The sequence below is a fragment of the Falco rusticolus genome, chromosome 4, assembly GCF_015220075.1.
Source record: "Falco rusticolus isolate bFalRus1 chromosome 4, bFalRus1.pri, whole genome shotgun sequence".
NCBI classification, from domain to species: Eukaryota; Metazoa; Chordata; class Aves; order Falconiformes; family Falconidae; genus Falco; species Falco rusticolus.
In genome coordinates this window covers 1890591-1911628 of record NC_051190.1, presented here as the reverse complement: position 1 = coordinate 1911628, position 21038 = coordinate 1890591, and the positions used below count along the sequence as shown (strand labels likewise).

The 21038-nt window shown below is 45.0% G+C and overlaps 1 protein-coding gene and 1 non-coding gene across 3 annotated transcripts in view; both read right to left on the bottom strand.

Moving 5' to 3' along the window:
- IARS1 (isoleucyl-tRNA synthetase 1) overlaps positions 1 to 16772 on the bottom strand; it is a 118924-nt gene extending 102152 nt beyond the window's left edge. The window contains exons 1-6 of one of the 2 annotated variants that reach the window (XM_037386412.1): positions 16644 to 16772; positions 14164 to 14254; positions 11370 to 11489; positions 10696 to 10852; positions 10126 to 10245; positions 6389 to 6471 (exon numbers count right to left, since the gene is read on the bottom strand). In XM_037386412.1, coding sequence (XP_037242309.1) covers positions 6389 to 6471; positions 10126 to 10245; positions 10696 to 10852; positions 11370 to 11488 — 479 coding nt within the window. In that variant the 5' untranslated portion in view covers position 11489; positions 14164 to 14254; positions 16644 to 16772. The other variant, XM_037386413.1, reaches the window with a different exon arrangement.
- Positions 13456 to 13590, bottom strand: LOC119147931. The gene has a single exon (XR_005104243.1). It is a non-coding gene; the product is annotated as a small nucleolar RNA SNORA84 (small nucleolar RNA).
- Positions 16773 to 21038: the final 4266 nt, after the last annotated feature.

Sequence of the window (21038 nt, the reverse complement as noted above, 5' to 3'; positions counted from 1 at the left end):
CCATACTGCATTTCCACAGTAAACAGCGCAGTTTTCAGTGTACAGCCATGATCTCAAACATGTAGAGTACCAATTTTCTACTGTAACTAGCTAGTGTTATCACGAAAGGACTCAAGAGTACCTCCTTAGGGTACAAAAGTAGCTAAGAAGTGTTTCTACCACCTGTGGTTCCACACAATACAAGCAACTCATAAAATTGTTTAGGTTGGAAAAGACCTTTAGTATCATCAAGTCCAACCATTAACTGCCAAGCCCACCATTAAACCATGTCCCTAAATGCCACACCTACATGCCTTTTAAATACTTCCAGGAACAATCACAGAATCATAGACTGGGTCGGGTTGGAAGGGACCTTAAAGATCATCTAGTTCCACCACCTCAACATGGGCAGGGCCACCTTCCATTCCATTAGACCAGGTTGCTCAAAGCCACATCCAACTCGGCCTTGAACGACTCATAGGTCAGGTTCATCAGGCAGGACCTGCCTTTCATAACCCCATGCTGGCTGGGCCTGATTCCCTGGTTGTCCTGTACATGCCACATGATGACGCTCCAGATGAGCTGCTCCATAACCTTCCCTGGCACCAAGGTCAGGGTGACAGGCCTGTAGCTCCTGACAGGCCAGATCCTCCTTCCAGCCCTTCTTGTAGATGGGCATCACACTGGCTAACCTCCAGATCTCGGACCTCCTGAGCTAGCCAGGACTATTGATAAATCATTAGAAGTGGCTCAAGTGAGCACTTCTGCCAGGTCCCTCAATGCCCTTGGGCAGACTCGTCTGGCCCCATAGACTTGTGCATGTCTAAGTGGTGTAACAGGTTTTTCCCATTTCCCCTGGGATTACAGGGGCCGCATTCTGCTCCCTGCCTTTCAGCTCAGGAGGCTGGGTACCGGGAGCACAACTGGTCTTACTACTGAATACTGAGGCAAAGAAACCATTTCAACACCTCAGTCTCTTCCTCATCCTTTGTCACTATGTTTCCCCCTACATCAAATAAAGGACGGACACTCTCCTTAGGCCTCCTTTTGTTGCTAACGTATTTATAAGCCTTTTATAAGTCTTTTACAACAGTTGCCAGATTAAGTTCTACCTAGGCTTTGGCCCTTCTAATTTTCTTCCTACATAACCCCGCGACATCCTTATAGCCCTCCAGAGCTGCCTGCTCTGTCTCCTTCTTCTTCCAAAGGCTGCAAACTCTCCTTTTCTTCCAGAGTTCCAGCCAAAGCTCGCTGTTCAGCCAGGCCGGTCTTCTTCCCCACCGGCTTGCCTTTCGGCACACGGAGCACAGCCTGCTCCCGCACCCTTAAGACTTCCTTCCCGAGTAATGTCCAGCCACCCTGGAACCTCTTGGCCCTGCAGGACTGCCTCCCACGGGACTCTGTCAACCAGGCTCTTAAACAGGCCAAAGTCAGCCCTCCGGAAGTCCAAGGCACCGGTTCTGCTGACCCCCCTCCTTACTTCTGCAAAGAATCGAAAACTGTTGTCATCTCTTGATTGCTACACCCGAGACATCCTCCGACCACCACATCACCCACCAGTCCTTCCCTGTTTGTAAACAGCAGGTCCAGCGGGGCATCTCCCCTGGCTGGCTCACGGACCAGATGTGTCAGAAAGTTATCTTCCGCACACTCCACAAACTTCCTAGACTGTTTCCTCTCTGCTGTACTATACTTCCAGCAGACATCTAGTAAGTTGAAGTCCCCCATGAGAACAAGGGCTAGTGACTGTGAGACTTCTCCCAGCTACTTACGGAATATTTTGACTGCCTCTTCATCCTGGCTGGTTGGCCTATAACAGACTCCCACCACAGCACCTGCTTGTTGGCCTTCCCCCTGGCTCTTACTCAAACATTCAACCCTGTTGTCACCATTAAAAAGCTTTAGACAACCAAAACACTCCCAAACATACAGGGCTATTCCATCATCTCTCCTTCCCTGCCTATCTCTTCTGAAGGGTTTACAGCCGTCATAAGACCCTGAAGTCTCTCTTGATTGCCCTCAGACTTCTCATCACAACTTTGTCACTGCGTACCTGAAAAATCACTAATGGATCACAATCTGAGGGCCCGACCAGGGTAGGAAGCATTCTCTTCACATCTTCAACCCAGGCCCCAGCGAGACAGCAAGCTTCCCTACCAAGAGGGTCTGGCCTGTGTATTGGACCTTCTGTTCCCTTCAGAACGGAGTCACCTATGACCCATCTTGTTTCCGTTACAAAAGCAGTTTTGATGCAGGGCATAGGCAAATTTATCCTCAGCAGCATCCACGCCTGACAGACCATCCTCCTCATTATTATTCCATGCCACTTGCAGCACCTCATACCTATTATGCAAGGGCACCTGAGAAGATGGCGCAGTCACAGAGGAGATGCGTCTGCTGCTGCACTGGGCAGGAACTTGTCACCATTGCCCCCTGTCCCTTATGTCACTGCATTCAGCAAGGCAGATGGGTTAGGGAATCCTCTGTATCATGCATCCTCTCAGCCTATTAAGCCCATCTCAGGGAAGGCAGAGTTCAATTCCAGTAGCCTATCTCTGGTACTCCCGATACTCAACCTACCTGCCCCCCCCGGAGCTCTGTCACCAAGCAGAGGAGTTTCCATACCCAGGTGCACTCCCACAGCTGCGCTCACTGCTGCTGCCCGGTACTGGTGTAAGAGCAGGGCACAGGCCGCAGCCCAACACCTGGGTGGCTGCATGTTCCCACCAGAGCTCTGTCTGGGCAGCTGCATCATGTATGGCGGGGGCAGAGCTTAAAGAGGCCACGGCTTTCTTCTGGGCAGATACCGTTGCTCCCTGGTCAAGCTGGCAGGGCCACAAGAGTCCTTCCTGCATGCCCTTTGGTGCCAGCGGCCGGGCCGGGCCCTGTTAGCAGCACTCCTGGTCACTCACACTCCCTAAGGGTTCTTTCACAAGCGTGGGCGGCATGGCTGCCATTGCTTCTGGCCCCACCAGGTCCCACCAGCCACTGTTGCACAAACTGCAGGTCTCTCTGCTCCCCTGAGGTTCCCCGTGTTCAGAAATTCCCCATGCACCACGCTGGAGTGCTCCGCTGCCAATCCTGCCAGCACCCAAACCTCTCACCTCGGCAACTGAGTGCTACTTTCGATGACACCATGTTTTAATCTCCCACCGTTGCTCCTGACCCCGCCAAGGTCTCATCAGCCTTTCAAAACATTCACGGAGCTTTCGACCGTTTTTAAAACTCAGTGACGCCCAGAGCGCAATTGCTGAAGTTCGCCAGCAGATGGCGACAGGAAGCAGCGTAACCAACGCCAAAGTTGTGCGAAGGAGGAAATGACGCCCCCATGTGTCACCAGAGCCAGACACATGCCGCAGCCCTGACACAGCGCTGGTCCCCTCCTTCCCTCCGCACCTCGCAGGCTGTTTCCCCAGGAGAACCGCTCCTGAGGTGCAAACCCGAAGCTGGCCTGAGAAATATGCAATAAGTCAGTAGGGAAGTAAAAAAAATGTACTAGTTGATTTTTTTTTCCCCAAAGCTCATATGCTTCTTTCAGACCAACCGTAGTAAAAAGTTTAAGGTCAAACTGCTCTCAGTTTCCCTGTATACATCTCAAGAGTTGGGAAAAAAAAAAGGGGGGGGGGGGGCAAGAATGTATGGCCGTTTATTCCATGCTAGCTCAAGAACATCACACTAATTGTGCTGTTTTCACTGAAGGACGCGTTTTCATTGCGATTCAAGCTAGCTGCAGGATGGATATACAAGTTCTACAGAATGATCTTAAAAGTTCTATTTAAGTTATTTAGGACATGAAGAGCTGACTATAATTTCACATGAGAAACCACTGCAGTATCACCTCTTAATGACGTCAATCTTCAATGTTGCCCTGAAAAATTCTGCCAGGATGCCACAATTTTATCATCTGATGAAGTTTTGTTCCAAGTCAAAATCTAACAGGCTGAAAATCCATCCTGCTCTGTCAGCCACCATATGGCACCGCACCAAAATGCTTACAAAGCAGTCGTTTCCAACTAACCCACTATAAAACATGAAGAAAAGAATGCTCTCTAGCATCCTGAGCTTGTTAATATTGTTTTATAGAGATACTGTACAAAAGATGTATTTGGTGTCTGAGTCCTAAACTATTTCAAGTCTAAACAATTCAGATAAATGTTATTTCCAGTGTGGTTGACTATCATAAGCATTACATTAGCTCACTGAACTCAACATAAACATTATGGATGAAAACATCATGTTTCATAGAAAGCTAGAAATTCCAGTTGAGACCACTCCAAAACTGCAAGCCTACAAAGAAATACAAACAAAAACAAAACAAAAAACCTAAACACATAGGTTTAGCTAATTAATAAAGAAAAAATCCTTACCATATTTTAACCATGAAATCCACAGTTGTCATGCTCACTACCATTATCCTCATCAATAACTTTTTCTGGGCCTAAGAGCAGAGCACTGTTCTACTCCCACAGGCAGAAGAGCAACAAAAAAAAAAAAAAATCACACCACCCCAAAAAAAGACATACAAACACTGGACAAGCCACTATGGTCACCAGGTTACAGTCAATGCAGAAATCAATATGCAGTTTCTCTTTTGTACTTAGCTGGACATTAAAGTCTTAAAAAGTCTTTTAAAATTTAAAAAGGAACTCATTAAAAAAATCAAATAAATTTTAAGAGAAGCACACTACAATCTCCTAATGATTCCTCCTGAACAATCCTAATGGATGTAAAATGTAACTTCAGTAACATGATTTTCAGTTTGACAATTACCTAGGTAACAATCTGATATTCTAGAAAATTGTACATTACCCTGCCAAAAGCACTACTGTAACTACAGTTACAGCGCTTTAAGTATTAATTCCCTTAGCCTTGAAACAGGCACACCCCATTCCCCTGCTCCATCCACTGTATGCCAACACCAGTGGTTCTACCTTGCACTCTACTGAAAAACAAGTTGGCAATGGCATTAACCTGCCCCTCCAAGGCTGAGGAGACTTTCCTGAAAACCCAGTTTCTAAAAGCAGACATCTAGAAACTGTATTTCATAACATGATTACACAGAAAACTAGTATCATCACGAAGCACAAGGGTTCAAAACTCAAGAGGTTGTCTGCCAACATACTTCCTGAAATCTCATACCACACACATTTGAAATCCAAAGTTTATATTTTAGTCTGTATCCAAAGCAAGAATTAGAGGAGGCAACCTCTGTAAGCCAAGGTGAAAGACTTGCAATTTTCTAAGGGGAAAAAGAAAAAAATTTAAAAAATAAAAAAAAAAAAAAATAAAAACAACCAACCACAAAAAAGGCTTGAGCTGTTGAGAGACCACCCTGCAGCTTGTTCCAAGTCAAGTTTGGCTTTAAAAGGGTCCTTGAAAAATACTAGTTAAACAGGATTTAAGGTGCCACCACTAAGTATTTTTATAACTTATAAAAGGAAGATTTCTTATCAGTCTTAGCTTTAGCTGAAGAAACCCTGCATAATGATAATTCTTTTCAATGGTCATCGAAAACTCCCTGGCACTTCAGCCCTCTACAATGGCTGCAGAGCCATCTAGAAGTTCTATCCTCTATCATAACTATAGGCAACTAACTACACAATTAAAGGTTACTAGTAAAACTAATATTAAAGAAGATCAATAATTCTTTAATATGCATGTAATTTGCTTTTCAATGGCTTTTTGTCAGCATATACTCTGCTAAACTTCTCCCTGCAATTCACCTTGCAATTCTGCCACCTGAAGGACTCAGTGTTGCCCTCTGCTCACTGTGTTAGGTCAATCTGATTATCCTTAACCTATAAGGTCATCCTGTCTCTTGCAATTCCAGCAGTCACCCTGAATACATTCCCAAAATACCCGAACTTTACTTAGCTCTGCACCAGGAGTCCAAGACAGTTGTCAAACTATGCTGCCAATAAAATGTAACAGCAGATTCCCAATCTCTAAGACCAGGCTCGAATAAGAGGTTTAGAGCTAAACTGAGCTTGGATAGTTTGCACATTTGCAGCTAACAGCGTTGAAGAGCATCAAGAATGTGGAGATGCAATGTAATTTCCTAAACCAAGCAAGGAACATATTAGTAGGTCTTCAGAACTGCTTTTAAGTTGACATGGAGCAGTAAGATTTCAGGACTCACTAAAAGCCATACTGTTGTACTTCATTCTGAAAAACCCTACTGTTCTGAAGAAGAAAACCCTACTAACCTGAAGAAAAAAAAATAGGTCAATTAATTCCATCACTTTGACATCAAGAGATTTCACATCATCTTAATTACTTTGCCTGCTGTTTATCTGAATTTGGCATGTTTCAAAACGGTTCTATGGACCAACACTTGTTTACAATAATTTAGGCCTCTTAAAATTTCAAATTCATAAAGTATACATGCAAGGTACATAAGTTCACTTACCATACAGACTCCATGAACTCAGGATAAAGCGTTTTATAGTCATTTTCAAAATCAATCCAGCGTCCTAATCTGGTAACACTAAACTGTTGAGAAACACACAGATTGAAAGGCACCTTAACATTAAGAATCACGATACATTTCCAATATTTATTCTGTAAAACAGCTTGATTTTGAAGGGCAGTGTTTGTCTCATCTCAATAAAATACATTATGAAATATTTTAGCCTGACAACAGTTCCAAACAGTGTACTGAAACAAGCAAAACATAAGCAAAGAATGAAACCATGAACGTAACTATTTAGAACCAAGGTCACACAACAGGCAAACATGTTCAAGATTACTAAACAGAAATGGTGGATCATTCAAGGTTCAGCCGAGGTTCAAATGCCTGAAAATTGCTTTTTATTACAGTGGTCTTGCTTCTATTTTTAAAACTATCCATTGCAGATACAGCCAAAATCAAGAACACAGTCTATGAGCTTTCAGTTATATGAAAACATGATGTAATTCAAAGACAAAGAAATGCTTGAAGAAATTGATATGTCACAAGGAGTTATCAACATTATTTCAGGGCCAACTGCCTTTTTTGACTTCCCAAAGCTATGACAGTGCTGCCAAAGACCACAAGACTGACAGGTGTTAGTCCTCATCTCAGGGCAGATTATGGTCACGTCCATTGGCACAGAGTATGAAAACTAATGAGCTAGCTATGGGATTCACTCGGACAAGTGGTACTCTTCCTAATTTCACAACTCTCAGAACCACTAGCTCTGCAAACACCCAAGCCCAGAGACACCTGTCCTGATGCTGTTAGATACAGACCATACTAAATGTCAAACTAGTACAGTGAAAACAAAGCAAATGAACGCTCCCATCTCTGTGTTTTCAGGTAACACCTGAGCTCTTGAAATATACCAGTTTTGATTTTGACCTTTAAGCCACTCTGATGTTCCAATATTAAGAAACAAAGCCTAGAAGTGATTAGTACAAAGATCCACAAAGTTGGAGTATGTTTGGTCTCAGCATTGAAAGATCTTACACAGCCAAGGAATCTTTTACAGTTTTTCATAACGTTCAAACACTTGCTAGCCACTCCAGACAGAAGATAAACACTATCACCAATAGGAATGCTGGTAATTCCTCTCCTAACACTGTCCCAAAATGTTTGGATTTATTACCAACCAAATCACAAACAAGATAATTAAATGAATTTCATTATTTTTGTTAATAACCTAAATATGTGTCTGTGTGTGGAAATCACACATATACGTGCACAATTTTATGCACAAAACAAAATACAAAATCCTTTACCATCCAAAAGTCAACTTATTTGGACTAATCAGCACTGCAAAAATATCAGTTGCTGAAGACACAGCAAGTTAAAAAGAAACAACTATGGGAAACAAAACACAAACCAGAATCAATCATTTTATTTCTAAAAGCAACAAAGAACCATTGATGATGTTTTTGAAATACAATATTTCAGAGTATAGATGAATGATTGTATATTTGGGGAAAAAAATAACAAACCCCAAACCAACAACAAAAATCCCAAACAAACCAACCGAAAAACCAAACAAAACCACTCTGTGCTTTTCGTCCAGCCATTCACTTAGATTTAGCCACAGCTATTCTAACCAAGGCAGCTGTGGTTTCTTCAGATACTGGCCATAACTTCAAAACGCTCCCAAGGGCAAATGATAAAAGAATTGCTATTTCAATCAAAAGGAATACAGGACTAGGGATTGTGATGAGTAAGAACAGCTTCCACATGAGGAAAAACTAAACAATTAGGACTATTCTGCCTTGAAAAACAACTCACTGTGAAGATAAAGGTTTACTGGAAACCATGTTATAGAAGAGCTGCAGTTCTCCAGACTATGTATAGAAATGCCTTCATACAGACTGTTTAGAGGACATCAGTATTCATTCAAAATATAGCTAGATAAATTAATAAGCAGAAAGAAATCTGTTAGGAATTATATGCTAGGAAAAAAAAATTAAATCCTTTGGCCTAGGAAGGTCTTGTACCACAAAGGTACATGAAAAAAAAAAAAAATGGCCCTTCAGTGCTTGCTATTGCATGCTGTCACTGTGATAAGTGGCACTGCTAGGAAAGCCCCTGGGCCACTCCTCAGCTCTAGGAAGCCACAGAAGAGTCGTCAGTTTACAGACATATCAGACGGCCAGCAAAAACTACGTGCTGGGCTAAATGTACTTTATTCTGGCCACACCGCTAAGGACAAAAATAAAAAGCATGAGCGTCTACGCACAGGATGATTATTATTCAGAGTCAGAAAAAAACCTCTGCATCTCTTCAGAAAATATCTAACCCATCTACTTGGAATAGCTCTCCAACCTCAAGAGTCTGCACAGACCAATGCTTTCCCTATTACTATATTCATAGGATACAAAGTTTAGACCAATATTCTCTTGGAAGACTGAGGATTTACCCACGCCTATTCTGACACAAAACCAGATGCTAGAACTTCTGCTGTTCCAGAAATACAAGCTATAGTCCTGCACTCTGGCAATGAAAAGACTGAAAAGGGGGGTGGGCACACAAAAGCAGGAAGGTTCATGTGTATTTTCTTTGTTGGTTCCATTTGAAAAACAGTGTATTGGGTCTGGCTGAGCCCCACAGCAGCCCTCATAGTGTGGTAGCTAGAAACATAGTGATGAGACACCAGTGTTTTGGCTGCTGCTGAGCAGTGCCAGCACAGCATCCAGGCTGCCTCTCCAACATGGACCTCCCCTCACCGGTGGGCTAGGGGTGGGCAAGATCTTGGGAGAGGACATAGCCAGGACAGCTGACCCAAAGCAACCAACGGGATATTCCATGCCATGACAGCTGCCCAGATGTAAAAGCTGTGAGAAAAGAAGAGGAAGGGGGGGCATTCATTATTTACAACATCTGTCTTCCAGAGCAACCGCTATGCATACTGAAGTCCTGCTTCCCAAGAAGCAGCCAAACATTGCCTGCTGATGGGAAGTAAAGAACAACATCTTTTGTTTTCCTTTGCTTCTGCGCACACGACTTTTGCTATTGCTTCATTAAATTGCCTTTATCTTGATGCACAAGGGGTTTTTTTCCATCTTATTTTCTCCCTCCCCTGCTCTGCTGAGGAGGGGAGTGAGAGCAGCTCAGTAAGGACCTGGCATCCAGCCAAGGTCAACCCACCACACAAAGTCAGACCTTATTTTCCATTTTCTGTACAAGAGAAGACACTAAGAAAGAGGTAACTTTTTCAGTTTATCTACGAGATGTTCAGTGTACCCAGTCAGACACTTTGAGCCCCAGGTTACCTTAAAGCAAGGATCCTCAAACTACAGCCCGTGGGCCGGATACGGCCCCCCAGGGTCCTCAATCCAGCCCCTGGTATTTACAGAAACCCGCCCCCCCCCCCCCCCCCCCCCCGGCAGGGGTTGGGGGGAAACCAAGCAGCCGCAGATGACCTCCTGCCACTTCATCCATGCAACAGCCCCCTGTTTAAAAAGTTTGAGGACCCCTGCCTTAAAGTAACCTCTTGATATCACAGCAGCCTCCCTGTTCTGAGCCCCAAAGCTGTTCTTTTAGTTCCCCTTTCAGGGCCATCAGTGAGAAACAAGGTAGCTAAAGACATGAGATTTATTCACATAATCAAACAGAAAAAAGGATGAAGTTCAGCCCAGCTGAAAAACTTCTGCACACATACGATTAGAAATGTACAGCAGAATATGCACAGAGTCTTCACTCACCTCCCACTCCTTTGAGTATCTCATCACAATTCCTCTACACTGGTTGTTGTATTCTTCAATCCCCATCTTCGCCACATCCTCTGGCCCTTTAATGCCTAAGGTCTTGTCAATCTCATATTCCTGGGAGCATTGAAAACAATCAGACAAAAATCCCACACTGTCATCAAAAGCTTTCAGCATTTCTCTGCATAGTTAACTTATGTTCTGTGCATTCTAATGAGGCTGAAGGACCTCCTTCAGTCTTTTGAGATTTCATGAGTAATGCAATATCTGCTTAGTTCAGGTGCAAAGGATAACCCTGGTGTGAAACAAAAAGCATTTTCTGAAATACATACCAAATAAATACATGTTTATAGTAATGAACAAAGTGCCTGGAGAAAGGCAGGTGACCAGTAGGAAGAACGTTAACTCACCCACACACAAAAGCCAGAGCAACACACTGGACAAAGAACTTCCATTTCTCTTTTAGCAGCAAAGCCAGGCATAAGAGCAATAGAAAAGTGACTGATAAGCAGGTACAACACAGAAAGAACCAACAGAAATATATGTAGGCAGATTTATTACACATACCACAGGTAAACCATGGCAATCCCACCCAAATCTTCTGTCAACGTGAAAACCACTCTGATGAGCAAATCTGGTTACAATGTCTTTAATGGTTCCTGCAAGAATATGGCCATAGTGTGGAAGTCCAGTAGCAAATGGAGGGCCATCATAGAAGTTAAACCTGCAACACAAGATAACATTCTTAATTAAATTGAAAACTGAGCATCAAATCTTCAAACAGGATATGTGTATCTGTATGCTTATGCTTCTTATGTCTTACTAGAACAAAACCATTTCTTCCTCTTCAATTATCAGTCAGCACAGGTATCCTGTTGGCAGTGGGACTAAAGGGAACATTTCAGCTCACAGTTCCTAGTGACTGCCAATTCTACCAAGATTATTACCGAGAATACCAGCATGCTGCTCCACAGCTGGCAGACACAAGAGTTGTCCTTGCTTACCTGCAGATTTCCTTTATAAACTCACCAAGCAGGAAACCACAGGTTTATTACTACTGTTTGAACAGTGTTTATTCTTCACAAAGTGAAATATAAAAGTGACATGACAATAACATTAGCCAAGACTTCTATCTGCAAAAGGAACAGCTGTTATTAACAGAACTGAAGAAAAAACAAAATTAAGCTAAGCCAACCTTGCACTGTCACACACAGTAGCTACAGCTTCCAATAGATTCTTACCTAGGTCTATTCTTTGATTGCTTTAGGCATTCCCGGAAACAATTAAGATTTTTCCAGAGCTCCAGTATCTTCTCTTCCTCATTTGGAAAAGTTATGTTTTCTGGAACTTGTTGAACCATTCTTTCCCAGCAACAACCAAGCAGAGAAAAGAAAACACATATTGAACAGAAGTGAGAAAAAAATTACTTCACAAATGCACTTCATTGTCTTACAAATGCATACCACCAAACTACATCTGTTTTTCAAAGAGCCTGATTCAGCATAAACATGGAAGCAAGCACTATATCCTAAAAAAAAGCCTAATAATTTGACAGACTAGCACCAAAGTTTTGTAACAGGAAAAGGATTCTCCAATAATCAGCTATGGTCGTTCATTTTCTATTATGCTTTTTTTGTTTGTTTGTTTCCTATAGAAAACACTCAAAGGGCAAATTATTTTTTGGTTACAAGTTTGGGTTTTTTTCATTAGGAAAAGTTTCCAAGTTCAAACAGACTCTTCAGCATCAGTTTGTGAAATAGTGAGACTTAAAGTTCAGGAACCAAAACTGGTAGAGGTGGCTCCTTTTCACTGTACATCTACTCCTACCATTTAAAGGTTTAAAAGAGCATTTTTCCATCTAGCTAGGCCATCAATCTCAGATGTACCTAAGAACAGCTAGACTACAGATAGTACAGTTGAAACACGTTCTAATGAAAGATGAACACATGGGAAGAATTCAACCAAGCAGATGAAAAAGCTCAAAGACCTCAGCTGTGAATCTTGGAAAGCTCCAACTTCCAGAGTACTGATAAAACTACTAGTCCCTTTTTTTTTTCCCCCCCCTTTCAGTTTTACAAATATGTCAGAACTAAGCCACAAGGGGCTACTTCTTGCTGGCCATTTCCTGACCATCTTTTTTTGTTTGGTGGATTTTAGCCACCAGAGTCCAAAGCCATTCTTTAATTCTGGGTAAGTCAATGAAAATCACTACAAGCAAAATTATGTACAAGCAGCACAGGGAAGAGAATTCTCAACATCATTAGGAACACACAATAAAGCTGCCTGGTGTTCCAGACCTGCTACAAGATTCAAAGGAGTCAAGTTTCAAGAAAATGCTAGAGCAAGCACTAAGCAAACGCTCTGTGGAGTAAGGATATTTAAGACATGAGTTCTGTAACAGAAGAAAACTGGTTACAAAGGTTGTAATAGGAGACTGCAGAGAAGAAACGGGTTCTCCCATCTCTAGCTTTAGTGCTGCTGTTCCACAGCACTTACACCAGAACGAGCTGAACACTATGACAGACTGAAGTTTTGCTTAGCATTGTAGAATTACAAGTACTGGCACAAGGACTGATTTTTCCAATTTACTCAGGTTGGTCAAGTACTAATCATAAAGCTGCAACAAATGCAAACACATCAAGACAATACTTCAAGTTACAGTTGACATGCTGCTAGGTAGTGCTACAGTTCCAAAACATTTATTTCATGAAACCCAGAACACCACAGACATTGATAGTTCAATGCTTGAACCCATACAAAAAAAAATGTGCCCCAAAATGAAACCTACAGACAAATTCCACCATTCATACATTTTTGTATTAATGACAGATCATTCTCCCCACTAACAAACCCAAGTTATCAAATAAGGCAAGAAATTAATCAAGAAACCCACAACCTGGTACACAGGCAACACAGCAACTGAAGGTGAAATCATGAGCTGACAAGGAACACATGGACATGGCCTGCGTGTATTCTTAAAAAAGTAACAGCAGGTCTTAGCACAGTAAGTTACAGCATGCAAAACTTGTACAAGAGTTTCCATCATCGTATCTCAAAGCACTCAGCAAAGCGCTAGTCAGGCCACACCATTTTCTCACTAATTTGATCAAAGCCCCAGAATCACAGAGACAATGGAGATGATAAAAGAATTCAGCCTTAAAGCTTATTTCCTACAAGCCAGTTGACTTAAGGACTAACGATCTGCAAATTTTACTTGGATCAAGCTCAGATCTCACAATTTACTGATAATAACTGCAAAGGTTTTGGCAACGGGCCCAGCTGTCAAGTCCCTATAATCTAATAAATTAAATACAGGTTTAAGGTTTGGTCTGTAACTGTGTCCGGGCTATGGAAGCTGCTCATGTATCACAGACTCCATGCGTAAATCACAGTATCACTTTTGGCCCATTTCTATCAACTGAAGCACCGTATGCACAAACCAGTGTCCAGTAACCACAGGGCACAAACTCATACACAATCTTATCAATATTACAAGAGAAATTTTATTATGTCAGAAAAAGGAAAAAATTACTGATCAGAATTAATATGTGACAGTCACAGGTCAATTTTTTCAAGTTACAAAACAACTTTAAATAGATTGACTTAAAAGATAAACCACATTTAGAATCTATCTGTGGCTCAGCCTCAGTCGAGCAAAAAAACAGAGACTTTTGTGTTCAGGAAAAGTATAACCAGTTTATAGACAGATGCATGAATAATTCTTTATACCTACAGCAAAAAAAGTTACTATAAGCAATCTAGGTATTTAAGTCAGAAAAAAAGCACGGATAGCTCATTACTTTGAACACAGAAGGAGTGAAAACATCACCAATGATGATACAGAAATTATACAAATATGTCGAACACAACAACACTTTTGGACAACACTCCAAATTTACATAGAGTAGTAAACATGGGGGGAGGGGGGTGGGGGGTGTTTTCTTGTTTCTCTATGCATTTCCTGCTGACAAAGTGTTAAAGTTTAAGACAATGCACCATGGGGAATGTGGGGTTTTTTCCCCCAAGTACACTCACTTTTTCTAAAAGATAGTAACATTCAATAGGAAAGGTGTCAAGGTTCGTAGATTTTGCTACAGCAGTCTCCAATTTATGCTGGGCTTCTTATCTAGAAAAAAAATTAAACAAGCATTAAAACCATAAAAGCAAGTTAGAATCTTTTCAATATCAAGATTTTTTTAAATCAGTTTTTAATTTTTCAACAAAAAATAAAAATGCCCCTATGAATGAAATTAATTAGAAATTCACTGGATTTAACATACATCACGTACAGAAAAATGATGAAAACAAAGCAGATTTCAAGATATTACTAATTCTGTTGACCAAGAAACTGAAAAAATGCAGAACCAGTATGAATTAGAAGTGTACAGAAGGTCACCTAATTTCAAGGGGTTTATGATCAGTTTCTTGTCCTTGTTGCAGTCACCCTCACTCACAAGTTATTCTATATGAGACCGATGCACACGCTTTGCTTCAGAGACAAGCAGAAGTCTCCTTTCTCCATGTACAGAGGCCTTCCCAAAGTCAAACGACACGCTATTTTACATACACACAGAAGTAAGCTCCCCGTCTCTGCCTTTTCAGGTACTGAGCTTTGAGGCAAGGCTCTTTTCTGAAGTAACAGTGTTCTACACTGTTCAGCTGATAATCAAAAGCATCCATTTCCAGAATGGATGGAAACAACCAAGTTTAAAATAAAAAGGATGGATAGGAACAGAATGCTAAGCTACAGAACAGACATCGCTTCTGAAAATCTTGTGCTAATGCCTTATACAGGGAATAAAACTGCAACAGAGACCTGAGAATGGGTGAGAAAAAAACAAACTAATCATGCACACCTACCTTTAAAACTTCTTTTTAAACTGAATAATCTCATCCTACTCTTAACTAGCACTTTATATAAATGACCAAATCATTGAAAATGCAAGAATAAACTTAGTTTAAAAAAAAAAGTGAGCCTTTTTCTTCTCCAAAAAGACATAAAGCTGCCACCCTCACAGCCAGTCTTTCCAACACTGCAATTGGTAAGTGTAATTACTTCATGAAAGAATTTAAAACATGGCTTTCTTCACAAAAGTTTAGGGTTTGATGGCAACATTGAAAATTTATATTTACACCTTATTCACAGCAGACCAGTAACAGCCTGATTATTCCACTGCTCTACTTGAGGGGTCACAGACTTTTCTAACTGAAAAATATGCCCCAAAGTGAGCAGATCAGCAGACTAAACTGTGAAACCAGGAAGTGACAGTTTCTAGTATCTGAACAGGTAAATGAAGTATGGTTAAGCTGAGCCTGATACTCCCTAACGCATCCTCAAGTATCAAGATTAATTCACCTCAACCTCAAGTATCAAGATTAATTCACCTCAACGTATCACTTAAGAGGCACTACAGTCCATCTGTCCGTCCCTCCCCCAATAAGTGTTTATTTTTATGCTGAAAATCCTATTAAAAGACTGCTGAAACATTGAGCAGACTCATATATTAACAGTATATTCAGACACAAATGTTTCATACTATGCAAGAAGTCAGTTTTACCCTGTATATTACGGTATTAAGCAATTTTTTCTGTTCACACTACCTTGCTTAAAAGTGTAAAATTTGTCATTACAAAAAAAAAAAAAATCCAGAAAATCCAGTAGTTTGTTTGGGTTTTTTAATCAGAAACTGGCATCAGTTGAGTTAGCAAAAGCTGCTTCTATGTGTCAATTAAATTCTGCTATTACCCGACAGTCCCTTCCCAAGCAGGTCACCAACAAACGAAAAAAATGCTTTCTTCAATTTCCAGAAGGCTCCTGGGAGGGGTAAGGGAAGCCAACATTTGCTGAAGACAGAAATATCAAATTCATCGCAACTACAGAAAAAAAGAGTGTGTCTTCCTCAAAAATTTCCCCTTTCCTGAAAGGATGCTGAAGGGGAAAGCTTAAGACGTATTATGCATCACAAAGCATCTCAGGTTCTTTGTTAAATAAATTAGGCCTTGATAGGTATTAAACGCTGCAATAAAGAAACTGGTTAGCCTTTAAGAAGTACCTATTCTAAGTAATCACTCAATTCCAGAAAAAGCAAAGAACATGTAGAGTACCCAGGGAGGTAAAATACCTTCCAGGTGAACGTTATACACACAAAGCATAATAGCTCTACGGCCTGCAAAGGCGCCGGTCACGCCACAGCCCAGCACCGAGCAGCCAGCCCGGCCCTTTCCCCAGACAGGAGAGGCACCGGCCGGGCCACAGGCCGCGCCAGGCGACAGCGGGGCTGGCGGCCAGCGGGACTAGCACCAGCGTACGAACCGCCGGGCTCTGTGACACCCGAGAGGGCTCCGCCCGGCACCGGCACGAAGCGCCCCCGAAAACCTCGCAACGTCCCCGGGGCCCTGGCGCGCCCCTCCCTCAGGCCTCTGAGCCGGCCCTCGCCGCGCTGACAGGGGTCGGCTCGGGACAGCGGCTCCGCGAGTCGAGTCGGGCCGGTCCGGGCTCCGCCGCCGCCGCTCACCTCAGTGCCACCCGCCCCGCAATGATGCAACCGCGCCCGGGAAAGCATGGCAGGAAGCACCGGCGGGCACACCCGGCAGCGGCGGCCAGTCAGCGCGCGCCACACTCGGTGCAATAAGGTGGCCTCCCATTGGGCACGGCGCTCTCCGGGAAACGCCAGGTCCCAGCGGCGCGGGGCAGACCGGGAAACTGCCCGCCCTCCCGCCCTGCGCCTTCTCATTGGCCGGGGAAGCTGGGGGCGGGGCCTCCCCGCGGGCGGGGCGGTGAGGGGGCTGCAGCCGCCGCCCGCCCTTTACTGAGGAGGACTGAATCCTTCTCTGGTTTTAATGCCTTACGTTTCTTTCACAAACTAAAATGGCTTTTTAAAATGTCCAGTGGCTGCCATGACTGCGTTTGTGCGGAGGGAGCGCAGCGCAGTCGGCTCGGGCGGCGGTCCGCTGAGGGAAAACTCCATTTGGAGGCCCACAGAGGTGATGCGCTGTGGCGTTTCTGGGTTTGGAACAGAGAAAGTGAAAATACTGTCCCTCAGCCACAGGATTTCCCCTCACAGACCCAAAAAAGAAAAACCTTTTAAATCCTCGGGGTAAAATGAACTTCTGCTTTGAGGTCAAGACAGGCTCCAGCAGTGAGCCCTGAGCCTAAACGCTCTGCTTAGAGCAAAATCCTGAGTCAGAGCTCTGCTGGGCTTCCTTCAATAACTGGATACTAAGTGCATCTGGAGAGACTTAACCACACACATTTGAGAAAGCTGACCCGGCCTCCATTAAAGGAATACTCTTAAAATAGGTTGAGATAGCAATTCCTAAGACTAAATACAGGAGAAGTCCCCTCCTCTAATGCTGCATTCTAACTAGAAAAAAATACTTGTAGACGGGTTCCCATATGTCAAAGGAAAGTTAAGAATCTGAAAAAATATTATTACTGGCTGACAACCATAGCATTCTGGAATTACAAAACATTTCCTTCCACCTATAGCAAGTGCTGAAAACAGCTGTGGAAAGGCTTCTGACAGTGAAAAATGGGAAAGAGTCCAGGGAGGGGACAAAGGGAGACACATACTCTTTCTAGACTGTGCATCTGCACACCTGAACCCCTAACCAAAACAGATCGTGGGAAGTGACGTTCAGATCAATAATGGCCCAAACAGTTCAGCTGCCGCCACGTAAAAGTTTTCAATTCTTAAAACTTCTGTACTAATACAAGTGTAGGTAATCAATAAAAGCTAGCTTTTGATTCTCATTCTCAGGACTAGATACAAGATCAACTCACTGGTCTGCACAGGGCAGTGTCTCAGTCCGCAGATGAGGAACACATCCAGATTTGAAGTGTCTGATAGTAAACAGAGTTCTCACTGGCACAAAGAAGCACAAGACTATTTTCTAGACATAATTTTGTACATTAGAGTAGCTAAAAAGGGAACTCAATCTGCATCAGGCTCAGAGAAACAACACAGAAAATGTGAAGTGAGGCTAGGATAAACAGGACCCGGAGAGACTGAGTATATGTGCTTGCCAGGAGAGTCTCCAGGATAAACACAACGTAGAGATTCCTGCCTGTGTGGATCTGGGATCCTCTGTACCCAGGAGGGAAGTTTGAAGTGGTAGATATATGTTTAATCCATATTATTTTCTAATGCAACTAAAAGCTACGAAAAAGCCCGTGACAACTCAGAACCAAAAGGAGGAGGACTTGGGTTCCACCACCTGAGGCAGTGTGCCTTCAACTGAGCATTTTATCTTATGTTTTCTGTTTTCTGTTTTCTTTTTTAAAGAAAATCTAGCAAGTGTGACTCAAGATTCAAGATGGGTAGGTAAGAGAGAAATAAAATGCAGAAAATAACTCATTCAGAGATTTTACTCATCTTACCAGTATGGATCTTTTCGACACCCAGAAAGCTTTCTTTGCTAGGTAGACAGATGGATATTATTGTCAGAAAGCTTTGATTTTAATTTAAAGTGGTTTCTGTTAATTTAGTTTGAACTTTTTCCCCTCAATTAGTGTAAGCTTAGAAAAAATCCCAAACAGGTTCAGAGTACTTCATGAGCTATTTCTTTATAAACATACACTTTATCAAATCTGAAAGCACTGAAGCCTCCCCCTGCTTTCATATTCCCTCAGATTACAGAGGTTGCATTTTTTTTAAACAACTAAAACTTGTGCTTCCTCCAGTGCAACTCCTTCAGTTTTGCACTTTAGTTTGTAAAACATACAGGTGATAAGGACAGTTGACTTTACAATGGAATACCATATAATTTCTGAATTGAATTGAAAACAATTGCTTAAAAATATGTATTCTTAAGCAATGAAATACAAATGTTGACAATTTGATGTTGACTCTGCAGTTACCACACAACCACATTTTTGCCTTGTTTCTCACTCTGTATTTTGTACTTCTTTGCCCTTCACTAGTAAATAAAAATGAACTGGTATCTGCATGAAAGTCTACTGTCCTTAAGCCATGCGTGGCCTTTAATTGAAACCATTTGGGCCACAACACAGAGCTCATTTTTCATAAACGAACTGATCAGAAATTAGGGAAGTCGCCGTCAGATGTAGTAGCCCAGCAGTTACCCACAGAGCCAAAAAAAACCCCGGATTTGAAAATCCAGGGAAATTTGTAGCAGAGGGATCAAGGTCCAGCATAAGTAACTGGGACAGTCCCCAAACTAAGAATGAATGTCTCTGCTCTAATTTTTCACAAAATACTGTTGGAGAAGCACCGATTCATCTGGAAAGCTTACAGGGAAGAAACAAAACCCCAGAAAGCTTGAAAAGGGGGCTCCCCTCCCCCCCCAGCTAACCGCCAGCTCGCCCCTCCGCCCCCCGCCCCCCGGGCCTCGGCCGGGCCCCAGCGCCGCCCGCCCCGCGCCTCCATGGCAGCGGCTGCCGGGGGCGGATCCGCGCCCGCCGCCCTGCCCGCCCCCCCGGCCTGCTGCCGGCTATGGTCGCCGGGTGGGCCAGGCAGCGCCCCCGGTAGCGGGGCGGCCCGGAGACAGGCCCCACCGGTCCGGGTCTCCCTCCCCGCCCCCGCGGCGTGAGGCGGCCGGCCGGGCCCCTTTTCGCCTTCACGGCGGTGGAGGCCTCCCCTCCCTCCGCGCTGAGGGGGGGAACACGCGGTCACTCTTCGCTCCCGCACGGGCACCATTTTGTGGGCTAGGAGCGGGAAGGTCCCCGTTCCCCGGGGGTGGTGCCGGCCCCGGCCAGGAGTTACGGGAGAAGGGGGGCGGCAGACGCTGGCACTGTGCGCCACGGCCTTCCAGCGCCTGGGCACGGGCCCCAGAGCGCTGCCGGCTCCCCCGCGCCGCCGCTGGGCTCCGGCTCCCCCCGGAGCCATTACGCCCGCCCATCTTCAGCGCCTCTCGGGCGGCTTAAGCAGTTTGCGTAGTGCCACTGCAACGTAGAGGAGCGCAGCGGCGCTTGCGCGAGGAGCTGAGCGCAAACCGCCTTCCTGAATACGGGGTGAACAAAATAACGCTCCCGCAGCGCCGAGCCAAACCAAGATGCGCCGGGCGGGGGGAACGATCCCGGGATTAACCCGGGAGACACGAGCGCGCGGCCCGGCGCGGCTGGTGGTGGCGCAGGGCGGCCAGGCCCAGCGGGCACGGCGGGCGAGGTTTGGCGAGGACAGGCGCGCTCAGGAGTGGCTGTGCTCCCCCCCGCGAGGCCGCGACACTTGGGCTGCGCCGGGCTCTATAAGTAGGAGGGGTGTGTGGGCGCGCGCCGTCAGTCGGCGTGGGGCGGCGGGCGGTGCCGGTGGTGTGTAGTGCGCGCGCCTTCCCCCCACCCTCCCCTCTCGCTCCCCGCGTGGGCCTTGCCCGGGCCCGCCGTCCCCTGGCGCAGCGCTGACAGCCCGGCAGCGGCCAGCCGGCGAGTAGGCGAGACCATCTTTCCGAGGCGGCGGCTTGGAGCCGGTCAGGCTGCCCCCCAGCCCGCAGCCCTTCAGCCAGGCTATGCGCTGTAAACGGGCTCCGCTCAAGAAAAAAACAGAGCGGATCGTGAAAAGGTAGAGGCGCCCGGGGAGGCCCCCGCGAGCGGGGACGCTGCAGGGCTCTTGGGGGACCGGCCGCTCAGCCCAGGGGAAAGGGAGAGAAGGCGCACCGGGGCGGTGACGGCGCTGGACGTGTTCGGCGGGGGTGTCCCGGCAGCTCTCCCGGCGGCGAGGAGCATGTGAGATCGACGGGCCGCGATGCTGCGACGCGCGGAGCTGATGGTGTGCGGCGGCGGAGCGCGGCGGCCCGCCTGGGAGCCCGCCCGCGGCGAGGGGTTGCCGGGAGGCGCTTCCCCGCCGCCGCTGAAGGGCGGCGAGCCCCGGCGGGGCGGCAGCCGGTCGCGCTGGCCCCCCGGGCGGCGCGGGAGGCACCCCGGCGTCTCACGGAAGCTGCTGGGCAGCCGCACG